Source organism: Manis javanica, chromosome 9 (assembly GCF_040802235.1).
Source record: "Manis javanica isolate MJ-LG chromosome 9, MJ_LKY, whole genome shotgun sequence".
Classification (NCBI taxonomy): Eukaryota; Metazoa; Chordata; class Mammalia; order Pholidota; family Manidae; genus Manis; species Manis javanica.
The window spans coordinates 55,248,295-55,270,168 of NC_133164.1; the positions used below are offsets into that span (position 1 = coordinate 55,248,295).

At 36.6% G+C, this 21,874-nt stretch overlaps 1 protein-coding gene across 4 annotated transcripts in view; it reads left to right on the forward strand.

Moving 5' to 3' along the window:
• COG3 (component of oligomeric golgi complex 3) overlaps positions 1 to 21,827 on the forward strand; it is a 70,705-nt gene extending 48,878 nt beyond the window's left edge. For 3 of the 4 annotated variants that reach the window (XM_073212600.1, XM_073212599.1, XM_037001979.2), the window contains 6 exons: positions 2,089 to 2,177; positions 2,287 to 2,421; positions 7,346 to 7,421; positions 11,757 to 11,884; positions 12,664 to 12,762; positions 19,912 to 21,827. In XM_073212600.1, the coding sequence (XP_073068701.1) occupies positions 2,089 to 2,177; positions 2,287 to 2,421; positions 7,346 to 7,421; positions 11,757 to 11,884; positions 12,664 to 12,762; positions 19,912 to 19,941 (557 nt within the window). In that variant the 3' untranslated portion in view covers positions 19,942 to 21,827. Of the gene's footprint in view, positions 1 to 2,088; positions 2,178 to 2,286; positions 2,422 to 7,345; positions 7,422 to 11,756; positions 11,885 to 12,663; positions 12,763 to 19,911 lie in introns of those variants that run through there. The other variant, XR_012121073.1, reaches the window with a different exon arrangement.
• The last annotated feature ends 47 nt before the right edge of the window (positions 21,828 to 21,874 follow it).

Sequence of the window (21,874 nt, forward strand, 5' to 3'; positions counted from 1 at the left end):
GTCAGCTAATTGGGATGATTTTAAACACTGAATTGTCAATTCAAGAAAATTCAGGAAGCTAGCTGGATAAAATGGGATGAGTACTTATCTAAGAGTTGAAAAGAATTGGGTTATGTTCCTGCCCATCATTTCTGGACTCTTGTGTGATCTTGAATGATGTTTTAGCTTCCCTACTCCAAGTAAAATGAGGAGACTCAACTTCTCATGATACCTTCCCCAAGTTATTAAGATCATTAAGAATAAAAATTTTTGTTAGAAGCTTTATAAGCTTAAAGTGCTTATAAACTTGTGATATTATTAAATCAGCTGGTTCTTAAGTAATGATACAGTTAGGGGTCTTTGAGTTAGAAATAGACATTGAATCATATTGGAAAAGATGATCTCAAGGTTATTCATCCATCCTGACAATTTATCTCTGATTGAATTAACAAGAGATGATTTATAAAAGATCGAAGTAGTTATTTCTAAGATTTTGGTCTTAAGCAGTTAAGGATATACTATAAATCTCCCTTTTTTCTCTTATTTACTTAGAAATTTATCTGAACTTTATCTTTTCTTAATCATTTCTAAGAGAATTAAGCTCTAATGCCTTCAGCCACTGTTTATGTAATGAATGAAAAATAGTCACTCAACTTATTTTTTGTATAATGTGGTTCAGAGAAACTCCAAATATAGGATTTCTAAGGGTAACAGGTTGCTGGTTCCCTAATAACTGTGCTTATAAAATAAGGAACTTGATTTAACTTACCTGAGAGCCAAATCATGAGGCATATTAAAGCATACTCTCTTTTCCTAATGTTCTCTCCTTTCTACCACAGATTCTGTTAGAATTTGGATAGTAAGCATAGCTATGTATTACTCATATACTTTGATTTTTTTTTTTTTTTGAACAGCAGGCATTATTTCTTGGCTTGTACCTTTTTGGAATGCATATTTTGTTTAGAGCCATTCTATCAGAGGTGTCCATCTCCCAACCATTCCAGTTGGTTTCCTTCTTTCCTTTTGATGAGCAGTGTGGGGTCAGTGCTCTAACCTTGAAGATTGCCAGTCCTTACTGGTAGTCCTTGCTTTATTGGAGGTGACAGGATAAATCGGGGCTGATCTACTTTCTTTCATGTTTCTTTTAATTCATAATTTGTTGCTGCATGGTTCTTGTATAGATCCACTGTGGTGTGAGAAAATGAAATATCCTACAATTTTGGCAATTATTGGTATGAAGTATGTTTTCCCTGAAATATGAAACTTATGTAATCCTACCATACAGTGATTTGCTTCTGTTAATTGTAGTCTTTCATATGTCTTGTAGAAAAGACAACAGAAACAAAGAGCCGTTCACTAAAGCTTTACTCTGAATAGTGAATCTGATAGGTCTTTTTCAGTAAGTTCAGGGTCAAGGCAGTAAGTACTATGGTGGTGTGTACTTGGGAAAACCAGGGTTGGTAGACTTTCATGCTTTGTTTTCTCCCCTTTGGCAAAACAAAGCAAAGAAATGGTCTTTTCTGACTGTCCCTTAATACTTGCTGTCTTTACCTTTAAGCCTCTAATCTCTCACAACTAATTTTATATCTTATTGCATTTGAACATCAATGAGACCTCAGCTTGTACTTTGCATAGATCCTAGTCAGTCTGGAGGTTAAGGGGTAAATTTGTCCTTTTGGTGTTTTCTTTCTGGCTGACACATTAGTTTATTCACGCTGCTTCAAATGAATAAATTTCTGTGCCAGCCAGGATCTTAACAAAAGAAGTTGGGTAAGTATATGAATTTTTTTTTAAAAAGAGCCTATTTAGCATCGTAAAAGTAAAACAGTGCAATTTTAAGGTATCAGTTACCATTAATCATTTTAAAAATAAGCAGGTAATTAAGATTAATAGTCATTTCATAATTCTGACTTGTAGAAAATAACTATGTGGGATACTGTAGCCATGATGGGCACTAATCTCACCATTTATGGAGGTGAGTTGGTAAAAATGAAATGGCCTTTGCTTTATGGTTCTGGAGAGCTAGTGTATACTAACAAAATGAAACAGTAACTCAGCTTTTCTCTTGACACTGTACATGTTCATTGGATCAGTAATTTTGTTTCACAGATGCAGCATTTAAAATCCTGAATCCTATGACCGTTCCAAGATTTTTTAGGCTGAATAGCAACAATGCCTTGATAGAGTTCTTGTTGGAGGTGAGAAGGAGTCTGTTTCATTGGTGGTGGGAGATAAATGACATTCTTTACAAGTGTGGTAATTTCTAGGCACATAAAAACAGGAGGAAATTGTCATCTTCTTTTTAAGGGTACTCCTGAGATAAGAGAACATTATCTTGACTCTAAAAAAGATGTAGACCGTCATCTGAAATCAGCCTGTGAGCAGTTTATTCAGCAGCAGACCAAGCTGTTCGTAGAGCAGCTGGAGGAGTTCATGACAAAGGTATAGACCTTGGTGCATATTTGCTAAAGTAATATTGAATTCTTCCCTAGATTTCCTTTTAAATTATCCTCTTTTAAATTATCTGGTGGTATGAGATAGTAAGCCCAGGACTTAATAGTTCGATCATGGAAATTATTGCCTTCTATCATGGCAGCTTTTTGATTTGGAATTTTAGATATGCTTGCAGAGTTTTTAGTTTTTAAGAGGAACAGTGCAAATATTGCAAAGCTGGTTATAGCAAAGCTCTGGTTAGCAATGTTCTGTTTATCCACATTATAAGTATTGACATGTGGTCAGGGACTCTCACTTTTCCCCGATTAAGACCTGCATGGCAGTAGCTGGTTCTGTCTGTCAGGGTTTCCTGTTACTTAAATGGATGACTTATTTTCCTTTTGTTTTACATGCTCTCTCTCTCTCTTCCATTTTCTATGGCTAATGAGAGTTAAAGATTTTATGTCATTGCATTTTTAATTACTGGATATATGGATTTATGATCATCTGTCTTCTGGCTAAAATGTCTTAACTGGCTAATGACAACAATGAAAAAGTCAGATGTTGGCCATTTTGACTTTCCTGTTTCAAATGAAGCATTTTTTAAAAAACTTAAGTGTTGCTACTAAGGACTTTCACCTCATAAAGATGTTTAAAAAGTCTTAAAATGAACTTTCATTTATTATACCTCTACTGTCTGTCCAGACTTGTATTAGAGAACATTATACAAAGAATAAAAATATGACAGCCCTTTCTCTCCAGTTTAGTCTGAGTCTTAACTGGGAAGACAATATGTACAACCAAGAGACGGATAAGCAAATTGTCTATTAGTAACCTGCTGCTAGGCCCATCAACACTTACCTTCCTGAAGTCTGTGATAGTCAAAAGATACTAGTTTTTAAAAGTAATAATACATACCACAAAAGCAAATACCAGAATGTTGAAATGGTCAGACTACTCTGTTGCTTATCATTGGCATATATTACTTGTTTAGTGGATTTCAGTCCATTCATATCAGGTATTTGGAGTATGTGTCTATATATTTTTTTCCCACCACATAAGGGGTGGTGAAAATGTTTCCTACCAGGTTTTGATTAAAAAAAAAATGGTACAAGCACTGATACTTTAACTTATAGATAAATTACAATAGTTTTTACTGAAATTGTCCTCATGGGAAACCAGTGTGTAGATTGTAATATGTGTTTTGGGGAGAACATCAATATTAGTCCTGGTAGGAAATACCATAGATGAGTATTTTGCAATGACAGCAACAGATGAATCTGAGATAAGCAAGTTGATTGTTAGGAAATCTAGCATTAAAGGGTCTTTTTTAGAAAAGCATAGTTTCCCTAGCAGTCAAAAGAATGAAAATTCATTGATGTAGTTGTCAAGGTTGGCCTTAGTATAAGTTTGGTAAATCTGGTATAACTCTGTAATTTTACATTTTGGAGGATGCTGGACGCTATCAACATTGTTTTTTAATTAGAGGTTTATATAGAAAATATGTATTCCAAGTCTGAATTATATAATGGCTCTCCATGGACGTGCTACACACCTATACTGCATAGCTGTTCATGCACCTCTTTTTATAATTCCCTCATTGTGGGATTGATGCTTCTCATTGTCACTGAGAAGTCAGTCCCACGCTCCCTGCTCAGTTTGTGTTGCATTTGCTCAGATCATTCACAGTTGCCTCATTTTTCCTTTTTCAACCCTCGTCCCTGACTGCTCTTCACTGTCCGGTCAAAATATTTAGTAGATACTACAGCTTAGAAGAGTGAGCATCCCTGTTATGTTATACTATTCCAAATTCAGGTTCCTTCTCCTACCCTGTTGGCATAAAGTGGGTCAGAGACAAGGATACACGTGCACATATACACTCACAAGTGTGCAGTGTAAATGCTAGAGTTCACAGATAGGATTGCTGCTTAGAATTTGTGGACCAAACAGTTCTCACTTTTTACCTGGTAAATTTCACTAGTATTGTAAATAGCAGAGAGAATAAATGATTTTAAAACTTTAAAATGACTTTGATTAAAGGTAAGTTGGCAAATGCAGAGTCTTGTGCCTTCTTTATTATAGTTGGCGTTTTATAAGGCAACCAGTGTGATTGCAAGAAAAACAACATCCATAGGTACAGAAAGGAAACATTTTATCTTTCATTTGTATGTTTCCTTGTAGGTCTTAGTATTTACCATTTAGATGTAAGCCTCATCAACAAAATGTTTCTACGTTTGGATTGATTTTTTTAAATATATAAGGATGTATGTAATAAAATAAATTGAGTGTAGAGAACATCTTAGGTTGTCAGAAGACTTGCATTTGAGCCTTAAGACTTAGAATGTGGTTTTCTCTTGCACCTGCTGTAAATTGGCTTTTTTGTTTTATAGCTGATTCCTTGGGCTTTCCTTGGTGTGATGCTTCATTGTCATTAAATTTTTATATCCCTGGTACCTGGAATAAATAAAAAACATCTTCATTTTACAGATAGAGAAACTAAAGTTTTACAGAGTGACCCAGTACATGAGATAAACATTTTGGCAACATCTTAATCTGTCTGGTATAAACATCCTTCCTGACTTTTTGGTATAATTAATAAAATTTCTTGAGAAAAGTCAAGTAAGTTCTAGAAGAACATATATGTTCTATTGCCATATTTCCTGCCCCTTGAAAAATAACATTTTTTTCTAAGTATTTGGCCCTAGGGAATGTAATACTGCTGTTTTGGGTAGAGATTCATATAAAAACATTTGATTTAGATAGTTTCTGTTAAACTCAAAAACTGTAGATACTTTTTTTGTTCTATTTCATTGGATTGAATTTCATTGGACTGAAAAATTGCTTGAAACAAACTCCTAGGGTTTGGAATGGTCATGGGTATAGTAGAAAGAGCATTGAATTTCAGACTAGGAAAGCTGAACTCTAGACCCCCTTCTGCCACTTCCTGACTGAAATGGTAGCAAGTCACTTAGCTTCTTCAAGCCTCAATTTTCTCATCTCTGCAGTGGAGGTAGCTATCTCATCCCTTCTCCCTGGTTAAGGTTATTAATGAGGACCAAAAGAAAATCATATATGCAAAAGGACTTTGGAACTCTAAGTGCTTCAGAAATGTTATTTTATAGTGAAATTTGCAGTGAAGATTTTACTTTAGCAAAAAATCTGAATGAAAGCATTTTAAAGGAAGTATAATTTCAAGTTTATAGCCAAGTTTTTAAAAGTGTTTCCCCCCTGGTGGGACCAGTTTATGCTAAAAACTCAGACTTGTATTTATCAATATTCATTTTCTTTCAAGCAATTTACTGAAGCACTACAAGTTTATTCCTAATATTCCCTCTTAAGTATTATTTCCTCAGAAACACTATAATTTAAATTTTATCTTGATATGGGACATGTAATAGAATTTGACCTATAAATATAATTTCTGTTCCCAAGGAGTTAGAACCTAGTGGGAAATCAAGATAGAAAATATGTTAACATAAAGAAGTGTACAGCAGTGTTAACATGAGATGGTGGAATGGATCTGTGTTCATCTTGTAGGGTTTTTTAAAAAGCTGGGGCTAATTGGGGAAAACTTTTGAAGAAAATGCTCCTTGAAGTTTGACTTAAAAGGATTATCTGGATAGTAAATAGAGATGAACATGCAAGTTTGTGTTTGTTTAAATAGAAAAATATTTGTGTACAGCCTAAGTATATATCCTTATGAAACTGGTTACGTTGGAACAACCAGTGGAATAATAGGTAGCCATTACTATTAAAACATAACTATTGGTCATGGAAAGATGTCCAGAATTTAGATTTAAGTGGGGAAAAAAGGTTTCAGAGCACTGTGTTCCTCTTTTTGTTAAGTGTAGACACATTAGAATGTTTATATATTTATGTTGGGAAATATTTGGGATAACATATACTAACCATGAATATATTTTTCCTTTAGCATTGTCTTATCTATAATCACATGTATGATTTACTTTTAAAAGCTGCATCTTACCATAAGAAATAAAGACATGGATAGGAGTTGAGTGGCAATAGGAAAGGGGTGAATTTTATACACGTGGCAGCATGAGCGAAGGCCTGGAGTAGACCTGAACCTGGTAGAATAGAGGGCGGAAGAGATCTGAGTTAACATTATGTCCTGTTTGTGCCCATCTTCTGTCTAAGTATTTGTGTGGCCTTCTTTGACCTAAAGAGCTGGTGGTCACATTTTTCTAATGAAACTATCTAATGAGGCCACGGTCACAGCCTCGACCTTTGGCACCTAACAGTCCATTGAAGAATGTTTTATGCAGTGTCTGTCCTTCATCCTTCCTAACTACACCTTAGCTCCATCATAACGTACCATCTTAAGAATAGTCTTGTGCAAGCAGCTAAATGTGCTTTTATGGTTTTGTTTTTCTGTCCTGATGTTGAGGATTGAAAAGGAAGATGACTACAAGGTGGGCATCTAAGTCTGTACCTGTAGCACTGGTTGGTTATGTATGCCTTTTATTACTATTTGAAAATCTTGTTTGTTTTAATAACAATTCTCTATGATATAAGAAAGAAAAGGACTCCTTAGGTATGTGAAGGAGATTTTGTCCTGCTGGGGTGACATTTTTCTAACATATAAGCAATATTAACGTAATGGTCCATTTAAAAGAGACCTGTTTTGTGTTGTCATACCTCTAGGTCCTGTTTTGTCTTCCTACCCTGAAACGTTTCAGGTAGAAAGCCTCAGGACATTGTTATGGCTGTTTGCAAGAGAGCATATGCCTTGAAATCACAAAAGAGTGCTAAAATGTTTTGTAAAGGACTGAGATATGATGCATTTTTTTAGGGTTGCAAATTTGATTACTATTATGTCTTGATAGTCTCAGATGGTGTTGTGTATTCTTTGAGAGCAGCACTATAATTTGTCATTAGTGAAATGAAATTTTTTTCTTTCTGTCTGTTCTACTAGGTCTCAGCATTAAAAACAATGGCCAGTCAGGGAGGACCCAAGTATACTCTTTCACAGCAGCCTTGGGCACAACCAGGTATTCACATGTTACTATTTGGGATTTCTTTTTTTAGGGTGTTGATTAATTTACATTTATATAGTCCTTGCTCTTGAAGGCCAGGAGTTTTCTACTCCTACTGTGGGTTCAGTTAATACAAGATGTGGTTTGTAGCTGACAGGTCTTAATTGGCCAACACTACTTGCATTTCAGCAAGCATTCCAAGGAAGGAAGAATTAAAACACACATACACTCAGACACCCAATTAAAAATAAAACTTGGCTTAGAGGGAAAAATTTTGAGTCTGCTGGTTTTTCTGTATACCCTTTTTTCATTGTGTTAGAGCTTTGATGAAAATACTGTATTTGATAGTATTAAATTTTGGAGAGAATGTTACTTTTTACAAAAAGTAAACAAAGAAATGTTGGGCTATTATTTTGTTTCACATTTTATGTAAGCTATCCCCTCTGTTAACGGTTTTTTTACAGTGTTTCCAAAAAAAATTAAAAAAATTTGGTAGGCGATAACACTGCTGATTGGCAGATATGTCTGAGATTTTGAGGTGTTTCCAATGTTTCTCTTTCAATTTTTTATTTTTGAAGTATCATTGATATACAGCCTTATATTGGTTTCAAATACACAACACAGTGGTTCAACAATTACTCATATTATTAAATCCTCATCCCCTCTAGTGCGGTTACTATCTATCAACATGGAAAGATGTTACAGAATCATTGACCATATTCTCTATGCTGTACTACCTTCCTGTCACCAACATATATTGTGATTGTGAATTACTGTGCCCCTTTATCCCCCTCCCCCTCCCCCCACAACCCTGATCCAACCCCTCCCCCTTGGTTTACTAGTCACTTCTCAATGTCTATGAGTCTACTGCTGTTTTGTTCCTTCTGTTTTGATTTGTTTTTATATTCCACAAATAAGTGAAATCATATGGTATTTGTTTTTCTCCTCCTGGTTTATTTCACCGAGCATAATACTCTCTAGATCCATCCTTGTTGCAAATGGCAGGATTTCTTTTTTTATGGCTGAATAATGTTCCATTGTGTGTATGTACCACATCTTCCTTATTCATTCATCTATTGATGGACTTACTCTTTCTTACTATAAAATTTTTTTTTTCTGCTAGAGGGTTGTAGTTTTTTGTGTGTGTCTTTAGCATTAGATGTTAAACATTTGAAATCATGAGTCAGCATCTTATGGGTTTTTATTTTTGGCATATTTTGTAGCATTTTCAGTTGCCATTAAATCAGAATATATCATTTTGTTAGATTGGTATTTCTGGCCATTCTCTGGCCCATATTGTGGTAGAGATCTTTTGAAACCCAAAAGGGCAAAAATGGCTGAAGAATTAGTGTTTTAATTATGGGTAAGCTGTGTCCATGTTGATAGGGCAACTTTTTGCTCATAGTGAGAGAGATCCAAAGAATGATTCTGGTTCAGTGTCCATAAAAAATTAATTGTCTACGAGCCTCTAATTTGGTACAAGGGTTTTAATGTGATTGGCTTTCCATATTGAAAGAATATTATGTTTATCAGGTATTTATTTCTTTTGGGAAATAGAATTGAGGCCATTCTAAAATTCTCAGTTATTATAATGCCTCAAGTTAATATGACTACAACTAAGAAGTTGAAAGAGTAGCTATGTATCTTATAGGAAGATTTGTAAATGTAGAAAATTATTAACTGTCTTTTTGAAAGACTGGATTTTATTTCAAAAATTCATCATGTTGAACTTTGATGTTAATATAGGTTTGCAGTATTTTGCTTTATTGCAAATAAACTTTGTTTGACATGCTGTAGGCCTTTTGTTCACTGTGATGGAGACATTGAGTGTTCTATTGTTTTTATTATCTTAAACTTCCGTACTGTGTATGAGATTGAAATCTTTGACATTTAACTAAAGGAGAGAGAGCATACTTGATGCAGTAGTATATTCTGTCAGAAACAGGAAACCAGTTCTTTTACTGATAATACTGGTGATAATACTAACTTTAGTTGGCCATGGTGGTGACCACCTGTTCTGCCCCTTTACAGTCAGGAACAGACTTGTCACTCCATAACTCAGCATGGTTCTAGAAGGAATTCCAGTCATCATTGGATTAATTAGGCCTTTGGCTCAAGGTTTCAGTGATTTATAGGGCTTATTTAGAAATAGAAACTGATTTTAGTTTGAATGCTTATGTAAGTGAAACTCTTGGGTGTAATAATCTTTCTGAAAATATGTGGATACCAACTGATAGGCACAGGTGTATTTAGTACAGTTAACCCCAAAGAGTTCATGCATAATTAATGTATTTTTCTTTCCTCTTTGAAAAGATCCTCTTTCACTCAAAATAGGGCTGTCATTTCCTCCAGGAGAATCCTAATAGAGCTCCCAGCTTTAGCCGTATTGCGCTCTTAAGCACTACTAGAGAAGTCATTAGTAAAGCAGGAGTAGATGACAGGAAACTGACAAAAGGAAAGATTGAAATAGGCCTTGCTCTTTTGTCATTTAGCCTGTTTTGTGTGTAAAGCAGTGACACTTCAGTTTACTTGGTTATTGTATCTTCTGTCTTGTTCAGCCACACAGAGTTGCTTTTTCTTGATCTGTAATGCAGGAAACTCGTACTTAAAGTCAAAGAGAGATTTGGGGGCCATTGAGGTGGGAGCCTCAAGAACAGTCTAGGGACTTGTCTTGGACCCCTGGAAACCATTACTCATTCATGCCGAGTTAACTCAGGTTCTTGGAGGTCATTTCATGATAAACCCATAGGATATTAAGGTACAAGTTAGGATGCCAATTTCTTTACTCTGGGAAATACACCTTTTTTAGAAACTAGAGGTCCATTTATTCACTAGGCTTCCTACCCATTGTTTGGTTATCAAGGGCTCTGAAAACTGATTCAGTGATTCCTGAGCATGTCAGTGATGACAGCACTGGAGCCCATGGAATTAAGTATCTTAAAGGAGCTTTCATTTATTTTATGAAAAATAAGTAGTTCCTGGATTGTTTGTTCTGTCTTCTTGAGAGCATCGATTCTTTCTTACCCTGCTTTAACACAACCCACCTCGATTACAAAAATGTTTTTTTAACATGGTGTAAAATTTGAAAAGTATAAAATGAAAAAAATGTTCTTTACCTCCAAACTAGTTCTCTCAAAAGTAACCACTCTTAATGGTTTCTTTCTCAAAACTGTTTATATATATACTAGCATATGTGGACTTTAAAAATGTTATGCAAATAAGATTATACTATATTCCTTGCATTTTTAACTTACTCTGCCTTGGAGCCCTTTCCATACCAGCATATCCAGCTCTACCCATTCTATTTAATGGATTTACAGAATTCATCACTGCAACACAATTTCTTTAATGATTCTGTTGAAGGATATTTATAGTTTTTAGTTTTTGTTTTTCCATATACTCTTTAATAAAAGTTCCTGCACCATACTTATCTTGGTATATCCTTAAGGTAAAATTCTAGCAATAGAAACGTTAAGTGAAAGAGTGTGTGTACTTTCACTCTTTCGCTAGATATTGCCTAGTATCCCTTCAAAGAGGACCAACCAGTTTATGCTCCCGTCCACAGTGGATGTGGGTGCCTGTTTACCTACACCCTTGCAAATGTGGATACTCACAATTTTAGTAATTTTTACCAATCCCAAAATACCTCAGTTGTTTCAATATGCTTTTTTCTTTAGTTAGGAGTGACATTGAGCATCTTTGGAAGTATTAATCTGTCTTTTCCTTTGTAGCTTTCTAGGTAATTTCCTCTTTTAAATACTTCATACAGATGACTGCTCTTCTTTTCCATTTGCACTTCTTGTCAGACAGCACATCTGGCCTACATAGTTATTTCAGTTACAATTTTCTGGAATTCTATTCCTGTTCTGATAATATAGTTTAAGAATATAACAAATGGATTTTTAGTTGCTATTAAATATATGTGGATATTTTAAGAATGATCTCATAAGACAGTATCTCTTACTGTGAGTCAGTTCTGCAAGTGAATAAGCTCATTCATTGTGAACTAGTTCAACTAGTGTCTCTCTGCAAGTGACTTTTTATTTTACCTTAACTCTTATCTCCAAAATCTAAGAGCACCATAATTACAGTCTCTGTGAATGTCCTGAAGCATGCTGGGAGGATTTTTTTGCTGTCTTAGCCCCTGGGATTATAATTTTGTATTTAGTAGATCCTTAATAAATGGGACTCATGACTAAACTTGATAAATAAGCAAGAGAAATGAAAGAATTCTTTGGGGAAATAAAAAGTCTTGTCTTTTGTTGTTTTGCTCCCCCTTCATTCCATTCGGAATTAAAGTGAAAATGTTTCCTCTCTTTTTTGTGAGACTAAACGTTAATTTCTTTCCAGCAAAGGTCACTGACCTTGTGACAAGTGCCTACAAGACAATAAAAGCTAAGCTACCTGGGACATTGAGAAGTATGTCATTGTACCTATCCAATAAAGATACAGAGTTCATCTTGTTTAAACCTGTTAGGGTGAGTACTCTGATAATTTATTTGAATGTTGACCATCTCTTCAAGTGTTCTTGCCTTGTCTGCTGTTTTCCTCTTCCTAGAGATATTTTAAAATGCTGGTGTACTATTTGAATTAGCTTGGTTAATAATCACTGTGATTCTTGAAAGGCTTACAAAGCCTGTGTCCAATTTTTTTTCCGTCCATCTTCACTTTGTCTTAAGTTCTCTGTGTTACCTTTGGCACCAAGGTAATTTTCATCTTAAAGTAAAATAATAAAAGCCAGACCCTCACACTGGATGTTGCTCAGTACTTGAGAAAGCAGCATTTCAGGAATTATACCCTATGTTACTGGTGAGCAGTAGAAATAAATGGCTTCTAGAACCCATCAAGGGATTAAATTTCAGAGCAAATTTAGTACTCATAACTTGCAGCTCTGTGTTGAGCTCACATCTTTACCCCAGTGTTGGTTGATTTTTAAAGTACATTTTGTGTGTCTGGGAACTTTATTATCTTTTATGTAAGAAACTACTGCTGAAGACAATATTCTTTTATGGGGGACAGAGCTTGCCAGAGTTGAGTTTTTCCAGGAGGTATTATCTGATAAGTATTAGTTGGGTTGTAGTAGCATGTGAAATATTCATTGCAAATTATATATTTGCTTTCAGTAAGCCCACAAAAGATAAATTTCTTCCACTCATTTTGGCAAATATCATTTAAGATTTAACTTTATTAGTGCTTCATGCTTAAGATGACTGCATGTTTTCAGTGACTCATTTGATTGCTTCTTCTTTTTTCTAAGAATAATATTCAGCAAGCTTTTCAGAAGTTCCATGTTTTGTTAAAGGAAGAATTCAGCCCTGAAGATATCCAGATCATTGCTTGTCCTTCTATGGAACAGGTAATCCGTAGTCTAAAGATCCTCGTTACTTTTATTTCCTCTTGCTTATTTTACTTAAGTAGATAATGTCTTTGAGTAACCATGTTTTTAATTTTTTAAATTTATTTATTTTGGTATAATTAATCTACAATTACATGAGGAACAGTATGTTCACTAGACTCCCCCCTTCACCAAGTCCCCCCCACAAGCCCCATTACAGTCACTGTCCATCAGTGTAGTAAGATGCTGTAGAATCACTACTTGTCTTTTCTGTGTTGCACAGCCCTCCCCATGCCTCTCCCCACATTACAGATGCTAATCGTAATGCCCCCTTTCTTCCCCTCCTTCCCCCCTTATCCCTCCCTTCCCACCCATCTTCCCCAGTCCCTTTCCCTTTGGTAACTGTTAGTCCATTCTTGGGTTCTGTGATTCTGCTGCTGTTTTGTTCCTTCAGTTTTTTCTTTGTTCTTACTCCACATATGAGTGAAATAATTTGTTACTTCTCTTTCTCCACCTCCCTTATTTCACTGAGCATAATACCCTCTATCTCCATCCATGTTGTTGCAAATGGTAGGATTTGTTTTCTTCTTATGGATGAATAATATTCCATTGTGTTTATGTACCACAGCTCCTTTATCCATTCATCTACTGATGGACACTTAGGTTGATTCCATTTCTTGGCTATTATAAATAGTGCTGTGATAAACATAGGGGTGCATCTGTCTTTTTCAAAGTGGGCTGCTGCATTCTTAGGGTAAATTCCTAGAAGTGGAATTCCTGAGTCAAATGGTATTTCTATTTTGAGCTTTTTGAGGAACCTCCATACTGTTTTCCACAATGGTTGAACTAATTTACATTCCCACCAGCAGTGTAGGAGGGTTCCCCTTTCTCCACAACCTCGCCAACATTTGTTGTTGTTTGTCTTTTTAATGGTAGCCATCCTTACTGGTGTGAGATGGTATCTCATTGTGATTTTAATTTGCATTTCTCTGATGACAAGCAATGTGGAGCATCTTTTCATGTGTCTGTTGGCCATCTGAATTTCTTCTTTGGTGAACTGTGTGTTCAGCTTCTCTGACCATTTTTTAATTGGATTATTTGCTTTTTGTTTGTTGATGTGTGTGGAGCTTTTGGATGTCAACCCTTTATCAGATCTGTCATTTATGAATATATTCTCCCATACTGTAGGATACCTTTTTATTCTACGAATGGTGTCCTTTGTTGTACAGAAGCTTTTCAGCTTGGTATAGTCCCACTTTTTCATTTTTGGTTTTGTTTCCCTTGCCTGGGGAGATATGTTCATGAAGAGTTGCTCATGTTTATGTCCAAGAGATTTTTGCCTATTTTTTTTTCTAAGAGTTTTATGGTTTCATGACTTACATTCAGGTCTTTGATGCATTTTGAATTTACTTTTGTGTATGGGGTTAGACAATGATCCAGTTTCATTCTCTTACATGTAGCTGTCCAGTTTTGCCAACACTAGCTGTTGAAGAGGCTGTCATTCCCCATTTTATGTCCATGGCTCCTTTATCATATATTAATTGACCATATGTGTTTGGGTTAATGTCTGGAGTCTCTATTCTGTTCCACTGGTCTGTGGCTCTGTTCTTGTGCCAGTACCAAATTGTATTGATTACTGTGGCTTTGTAGTAGAGCTTGAAGTTGGGGAGTGAGATTCCCCCCATTTTATTCTTCCTTCTCAGGATTGCTTTGGCTATTCAGGGTCTTAGGTGGTTCCATATAAATTTTTGAACTATTTGTTCCAGATCATTGAAGAATGCTGTTGGTAATTTGATATGGATTGCATTGAATCTGTAGATTGCTTTAGGCAGGATGGCCATTTTGTCATATTAATTCTTCCTAGCCAAGAGCATGGGGTGAGTTTCCATTTGTTAATGTCCTCTTTTATTTCTCTTAAGAGTGTCTTGTAGTTTTCAGGATATAGGTCTTTTACTTCCTTGGTTAGGTTTATTCCTAGGTATTTTATTCTTTTTGATGCAATTGTGAATGGAATTGTTTTCCTGATTTCCCTTTCTATCAGTTCATTGTTAGTGTATAGGAAAGCCACAGAATTCTGTGTGTATAAATTTTGTATCCTGCAACCTTACTGTATTCTGATATCAGTTCTAGTAGTTTTGGAGTGGAGTCTTTAGGGTTTTTTATGTACAATATCATGTCATATGCAAATAGTGACAGTTTAACTTCTTTACCAATCTGGATTCCTTGTATTTCTTTGTTTTGTCTAATTGCCGTGGCTAGGACGTCCAGTACTATGTTGAATAACAGTGGGGAGAATGGGCATCTCTGTCTAGTTCCCGATCTCAGAGGAAAAGCTTTCAGCTTCTCGCTGTTCAGTATGATGTTGGCTGTGGGTTTATCATATATGACCTTTATTATGTTGAGGTACTTGCCCTCTATACCCATTGTGTTGAGAGTTTTTATCATGAATGGATGTTGAATTTTGTGAGATGCTTTTTCAGCATCTAAGGAGATGATCATGTGGTTTTTGTCCTTTTTGTTGATGTGGTGGATGATGTTAATGGATTTTCGAATGTTGTACCATCCTTGCATCCCTGAGATGAATCCCACTTGGTCATGGTCTATGATTCTCTTGATATATTTTTGAATTCAGTTTGCTAATATTTTGTTGGGTATTTTTGCATCTATGTTATCAGGCATATTGGTCTGTAATTTTCTTTTTTGATGGCATCTTTGCCTGGTTTTGATATTAGGGTGTTGCTGGCTGTATAGAATGAATTTGGAAGTATTCCCTCCTCTTCTATTTTTTGGAAAACTTTAAGGAGAATGGGTATTATGTGTTCTCTGTATGTCTGATAAAATTCTGCGGTAAATCCATCTGGCCCAGGTAGTTTTTTGATTATCGCTTCAATTTCTTTGCTGGTAATTGGTCTGTTTAGATTTTCTGTTTCTTCCTTGGTCAGTCTTAGAGGGTTGTATTTTTCTAGGAAGTTGTCCATTTCTCCTAGGTTTTCCAGCTTGTTAGCATATAGGTTTTCATAGTATTCTCTAATAATTCTTTGTATTTCTGTAGGGTCCATCATGATTTTTCCTTTCTCATTTCTGATTCTGTTGATGTGTGTTGATTCTCTTTTTCTCTTAATAAGTCTGGCTTGGGGTTTATCTATTTTGTTTATTTTCTCAAAGAACCAGCTCTTGGTTTCATTGTTTTTTTTCTATTGTTTTATTCTTCTCAATTTTATTTATTTCTTCTCTGATCTTTATTATGTCCCTCTTTCTGCTGACATTTGTTCTTTTTCCAGTTTCGATAATTGTAATGTTAGACTATTCATTTGGGATTGTTCTTCCTTCTTCAAGTGTGCCTGGATCGCTATATACTTTCCTCTTAAGACTGCTTTCACTGCGTCCCACAGAAGTTGGGGCTTTGTGTTGTTGTTGTCATTTGTCTCCATATATTGCTTGATCTCTATTTTAATTTGGTTGTTGATCCATTGACTATTTAGGAGCATGTTGTTAAGCCTTCATGTGTTTATGAGCCTTTTTGCTTTCTTTGTACAATTTATTTCTAGTTTTATCCCTTTGTGGTCTGAGAAGTTGGTTGGTAGAATTTCAATCTTTTTGAATTTACTGAGGCTCTTTATGTGGCCTAATATGCAGTCTATACTGGAAAATGTTCCATGTGTACTTGAGAAGAATGTGTATCCTGCTGCTTTTGGATGTAGAGTTCTGTAGATGTCTATTAGGTCCATGTGTTCAAGTGTGTTGTTCAGTGCCTCTGTGTCCTTACTTATTTTCTGTCTGGTGGATCTGTCCTTTGGAGTGAGTGGTGTGTTGAAGTCTCCTAAAATGAATGCATTGCATTCTATTTCCTCCTTTAATTCTGTTAGTATTTGTTTTACATATGTTGGTGTTCCTGTATTGGGTGCATATATATTTATAATGATTATCCTCTTGTTGAACTGAGCCCTTTATCATTATGTACTGTCCTTCTTTATCTGTTGTTATTTTCTTTGTTTTGAAGTCTATTTTGTCTGATACTAGTACTGCAACACCTGCTTTTTCTCTCTGTTGTTTGCATGAAATATCTTTTTCCATCCCTTGACTTTTAGTCTGTGCATGTCTTTGGGTTTGAGGTGAGTCTCTTGTAAGCAGCATATATATGGGTCGTGCTTTTTTATTCATTCATTTACTCTGTGTCTTTTGATTGGTGCATTCAGTCCATTTATATTTAGGGTGATTATTGAAAGATATGTAGTTAGTGTTATGGTGGGGCCGCGCTGGAGTGGGAATGGATGGGTGGCTGTTTATCGCTATGAGGGGCCTGCTGTGCTGCCTCCCAGGGGGTTAGGGTGCCTGGAGTTCCCCGTGCTTCCCAGCTGCTGGGCTGAGTGTGCAAGGATGCTTTCGTCCAGCTGTGAGGCCCCTGTCCCTTTAAGACTTTCAAAAGTCACTCACTTTTCTTTTGTCCCAGGTACGTCGGCTGTGGGGACCTGCTCGCAGGTTTTACTGTTCCGTTTCCCTAATATCCAGCATACCACGCACTGTGTGTCTGCACTCTGGGTGCGGATGGCTAGGGCTGGTTGTTTAGCAGTCCTGGGCTCCATCTCCCTCCCTGCTCTGACTCCTTTCCTCCCGCCGGGGAGCTGGGGTGGGGGGGCGCTTGGGTCCCACTGGGCCGTGGCTTGTATCTTACCTCCTTCATCAGGTGCTGAGTTCTTGCAGATGTAGATGTAGCCTGGTTGTTGTGCTGTATCTTCTGGTCTCTCTTATAGCAATAGTTGTATTTGTTGTATTTTCAGAAATATATATGGTTTTGGGGGGAGATTTTCGCTGTCCTACTCACATCACCATCTTGACTCCAAAACTGATCCCATGTTTTTAATTTTAATTTTAAAAATTGTACATAATTTTATTCTGATGAGCAAGAATTCAAACATTGAATGCTCTCTCACATTTTTGGTGATGGATTTAGAATTTTCAATTGCTCTTTAATTCTTTCTGATACTGAAAGTTGCAGTGTTTAAGATGAATGAACTGTTTGTGTAAGATTCAAATAGTGGTGTTTAGGTTGCTGAATAGTTTTGTTTTGCAGCATATGTGATAAAATGCCACATTTCAGAAAAAAAGGAGAGTTATTTTTGGCTGTGCCATAGATGTTAGAAGTGCTTCTGTTTTCTCTCTTCTTCCTAAGTTTAAACAACTGAATCTAGAGCTAAGTCTGTATTTACCATCATTCATTTATTCAATTCAGTCAGCAAGTTTTTATTGAGCACCTATTAAGTATTAGGAGTAGGGTGCTGCTATGGAGAATATTTTATTTCTAGTCTTTAGTATAGTTTAGGGGCTTAGTATACGGTAAGAACGAGAGAATTTGGGGAAGAGTGGAAAAGTTGGTGAGAGCCTGATCGGATTGGGTGGAGACTCAGAGAGAGACTCAGGCAGTGAGTGTGCGTAAATGGTTTGAGTTATACTACGTTGGGAGAGAAAAGATGGGCTGTACCCGGAAGTGAAATGGGTCATTTATTGAGATACAATTCATGTACCATAAAATTTAGCCTTTTAAAGTGATCGATTCAGTGGTTTATAGTATAGTCATTAAGTTATGCAACCGTCCCCACTATCTAACTCCAGAACATTTCCATCTCCCCTGGAAAAGCACGCCTGTCCCCATTAGCGGGTTCCCCACTCCCCCCTTCTGCTAATCTACTTGCCACTTCTGTGGATTTGCCTGTCCTGGACATTTCATTAAGTTGAATCATACTGTACATGGCCTTTCATGACTAGCTGCTTTCTCTTTGCATAATGTTTTCAAGACTCATCCATGTTGTAGGATGTGTCACAACTTCATTCTTTTTTATGGCTATATTATTCCTTTGTAGTGATATTTGGGTCATATTTTTAAAAGTTATCACTGTAGTTATAGGGTTATCCAGTTAAAATACTTTTTAAAAAGTCATTTTAAGTAATTATATTTTGTGTGATTATACCATTAACTTGATACATAGTTACGTTTGTTTTCAATATTTGGACACTTTTTTCTGCATTTTGATTAAATATTGTTTTTTCATTGTATAAAACACATGGTTCCCAAGTCAGAGTTAAAGAAGAAGGTAAATTGGGAAGTCTTGCTTTCTTTTCCAGCACCCCCAGCCTTTTACTTCCTCCCCCACAGATAACTATTTTCATTTGTTTTGGACTCTCCTTCCCTTTTTAAAAACAGGCAAATGCATATTTGTATGTTCATGGGGAAGATCCAAAATGGGGAAAATTGATGCTGGAAAAATGTCTGCGAGTAGAGAGGGAGGATGGACTCACTGGAGCAGCTGGAGGTGGAGCCTCTATTACAATCTACGAAGTGTGCAGGGGCCCAGTCCTGGCAAAAGGAGAGAAGGCCGAGGGTTGGGCCTTGTTTGGCTTTCTTGATCTTCACAGCCAGTTATTTTGTAAAACTTCCCTCAATTTGGTATTGTCTGTTTCCTCATGATTAGATTCAGGTTTTTTATTTTTGGCAGGAAAAACAGGTGATTTTGTGTCCCCTCTCCCTGGAAACACAAAAAAGAGGAAAGGGTGATCATTTTGATGACTAGGCAGTTTGTACTGATAGCAGACTTCACTCCAGAGCCGTTTAACTTCAGGTCTCCTCCAGGGCCTGGGTGACAGGCTTGCAGTGTGCAGGCTGCCCTGCCCCCAACTGGCGCCAGGGCAGATTTCTCTGGGTTTCCTGGGGGCCTGGCTCTCATCAGGCCCTCCATTGCAGGGTGGGCAGGGCGCTCCTGTGGTCAGTGTCAGGTGAGCTGAAATCCCCTCATTGTGCCTGCTGTTGTGCATTCAAAAGGGTCATTTAAAGAATTCAGCTTACACTTAGTCCTCCCAAAACATACTGCCTTAGAAAAAGGTGAAATTGATTATTTAGGTCTATTTCTGTCCCTAGACAGTAGGGTATGTAGTTGTTTCTGTCATGTTCATTGGATTCTGAATGAGTTGAGGGCCTAAGTTTGGTGACCGAGTATAACTCCCCACAGGCCTCCACAGAACTCAGTGCCCAGTGGCTGCTTCAGAAATCAGTTTATACTGTTTTGGTCTTTTGAACATCTTAGCTTTTTCTCTCATTCTGTTTTTGAGGGTCTAAACAACTTTTTGAGTATGGTATACCATAGCAGAACTAACAGGGCCTCTCACTTTGCTTTTCAGCTGAACCTCCTACTCTCAGTTTCTCAATAACCAGGCCAGTCTAGTTGTGCCCAGTAGGAGTGGACTGAGGAGTCTTGCAGTCTGCAGGACACAGGAATTGCATGTGGGAATGTCCATGAGAACCACAAAAGAGTGCTGCTCAGTGCTGACTGCAGAATGAAATACAAGCAAGTGTTAAAAGATTGGTGTCCCTTTTAAAAACATCAAAATGCCAAAGATTAATGTGTGAGTGATGATAACTGCCTCATTTAAATGGTCACAAGAAATCTAAGTTTTTTAGAGGAAGCTGTGGCAAGCAGCGGTGAAATGGTTCCTAGCAAAAGATGTGCAATGAAAACTGGTTACAGTAGGTAGTGGCAAAGAAAAACTTTGCAGAAACACAGCTAATTAGAAAGTTTCTACAAGCAAGGTTTGTTAAAGCATGAAACACTGCGACACTTTTAACCACTGAGCATTCCACAGTGACTATTTTTTTACTTCCAGAAATGTTATTTCTACACTCTATTTAATACAGTGTTTCTCCTATCACTTTGAAGTTTAGTTTGGAGTAGATTAGATGCTTCTGAGAACACATTCTGCTTCCCTGGGAATTCAGGATGTTATCTTCCTGTGTGTTTGATGTGAGGTCGTTTCAAGATGCAAGGACCTCGTGTAAGGTCCCAGTATCTGCTGCAGTCCTTGAATTGCTTAGGTGCAGAATGTTCAAAAGCAGGGAGCTGAAGCCTCATCGTAATAGTGCGTGCAGTATCTTTAATGAGAGTCTTGATGGTACAATAGTCAGTGTTTGTGAGTGGGAAGTACCAATTAAGGTGTCTTAAACCTGGTACATAAAGGAGACAGGGAAGCCTGATTAGTGTAGCTCTTGCATGAAGGTTAGGGTTACCAGCATTCAGTACACTGCCTTCGGTTTCAGTAGTTCTTTGACAGTGAACACTGTCATGTCTGGAATATGCATTTACTGCTGTGTACCAGTCTTGTGGACCTCCAGACCTGCTACAGCAGAAAACATTTTGCTAACAAAGACAGGAATGAAGATGGCCCACCCCTTAAAATCCACCACACTATATCAGGGATTATCAGATAAATTATGCATGTCTGTGAGTTTTCCTACAAACACCTATTTTCTGATTGGATTGGTTTTGCCTCTGATGTTATAATAAATGTATCCTGCTTTTTGGTTTAGAAGGAATTTTGAGTTATTCAAACACTTTCTAGAGATGGGCCACTGATAAGAGTTCTGGAGTGTAGCCAGCAGACCTCATCCTAGGCAGCTGTAGCAGCCATTCCCATCCCCTGAAAGCAGGCTCCTGCAGTGTGTAGGTAGGTTGCATATCCTGATGTCCGTCATTTTTAACAGGTGACTTGTGTTTCAGCTCAGTTTGAATTGGTGATGGGTGTTGCTTGATAGAGCTTCATACTCTGTTTTGGGCAGGTAGAATGTAGAGAGGGTCCATATTCTTTGATATGAAATGAATGAATTCGGAAGATTGTAATTTACTTTCACTTACTATTTTAAAACATGTTTAATGAAATAAACTGTAAAATACAAGTTTTGTGTATTATATGTATATTTGATTTTTAATAACCTTTCCAAAGAAATGAGGACATGATTATTGTACAGTACTGTGACTGATTTGATATGGAGAGCAGAGCGTGTTCTTAAGGATAAAAATACTTGACAACACTTGTTCTTGTGTTTTGAATCTTTTATTTCTGAAATACTCCAAGTGCTGAGTAGGTAATAGTGATTTAACTTGTTTGCTAAATGAATATTTGTTTAAACCTGTACAGTTTCAAATGTTTACTTATATAGTGTACATACTTTCAAATAATTAATTTAAAATGCTTTATATTATTGACTAGAAATTGCTGTTTTTAATGTGAATTTTTTTTTAAATAAAGATTTTTGCTTCCTACTTTGTCTTCATAAATCTTTTATGTGTATGGATTCTTTAAAAAAATT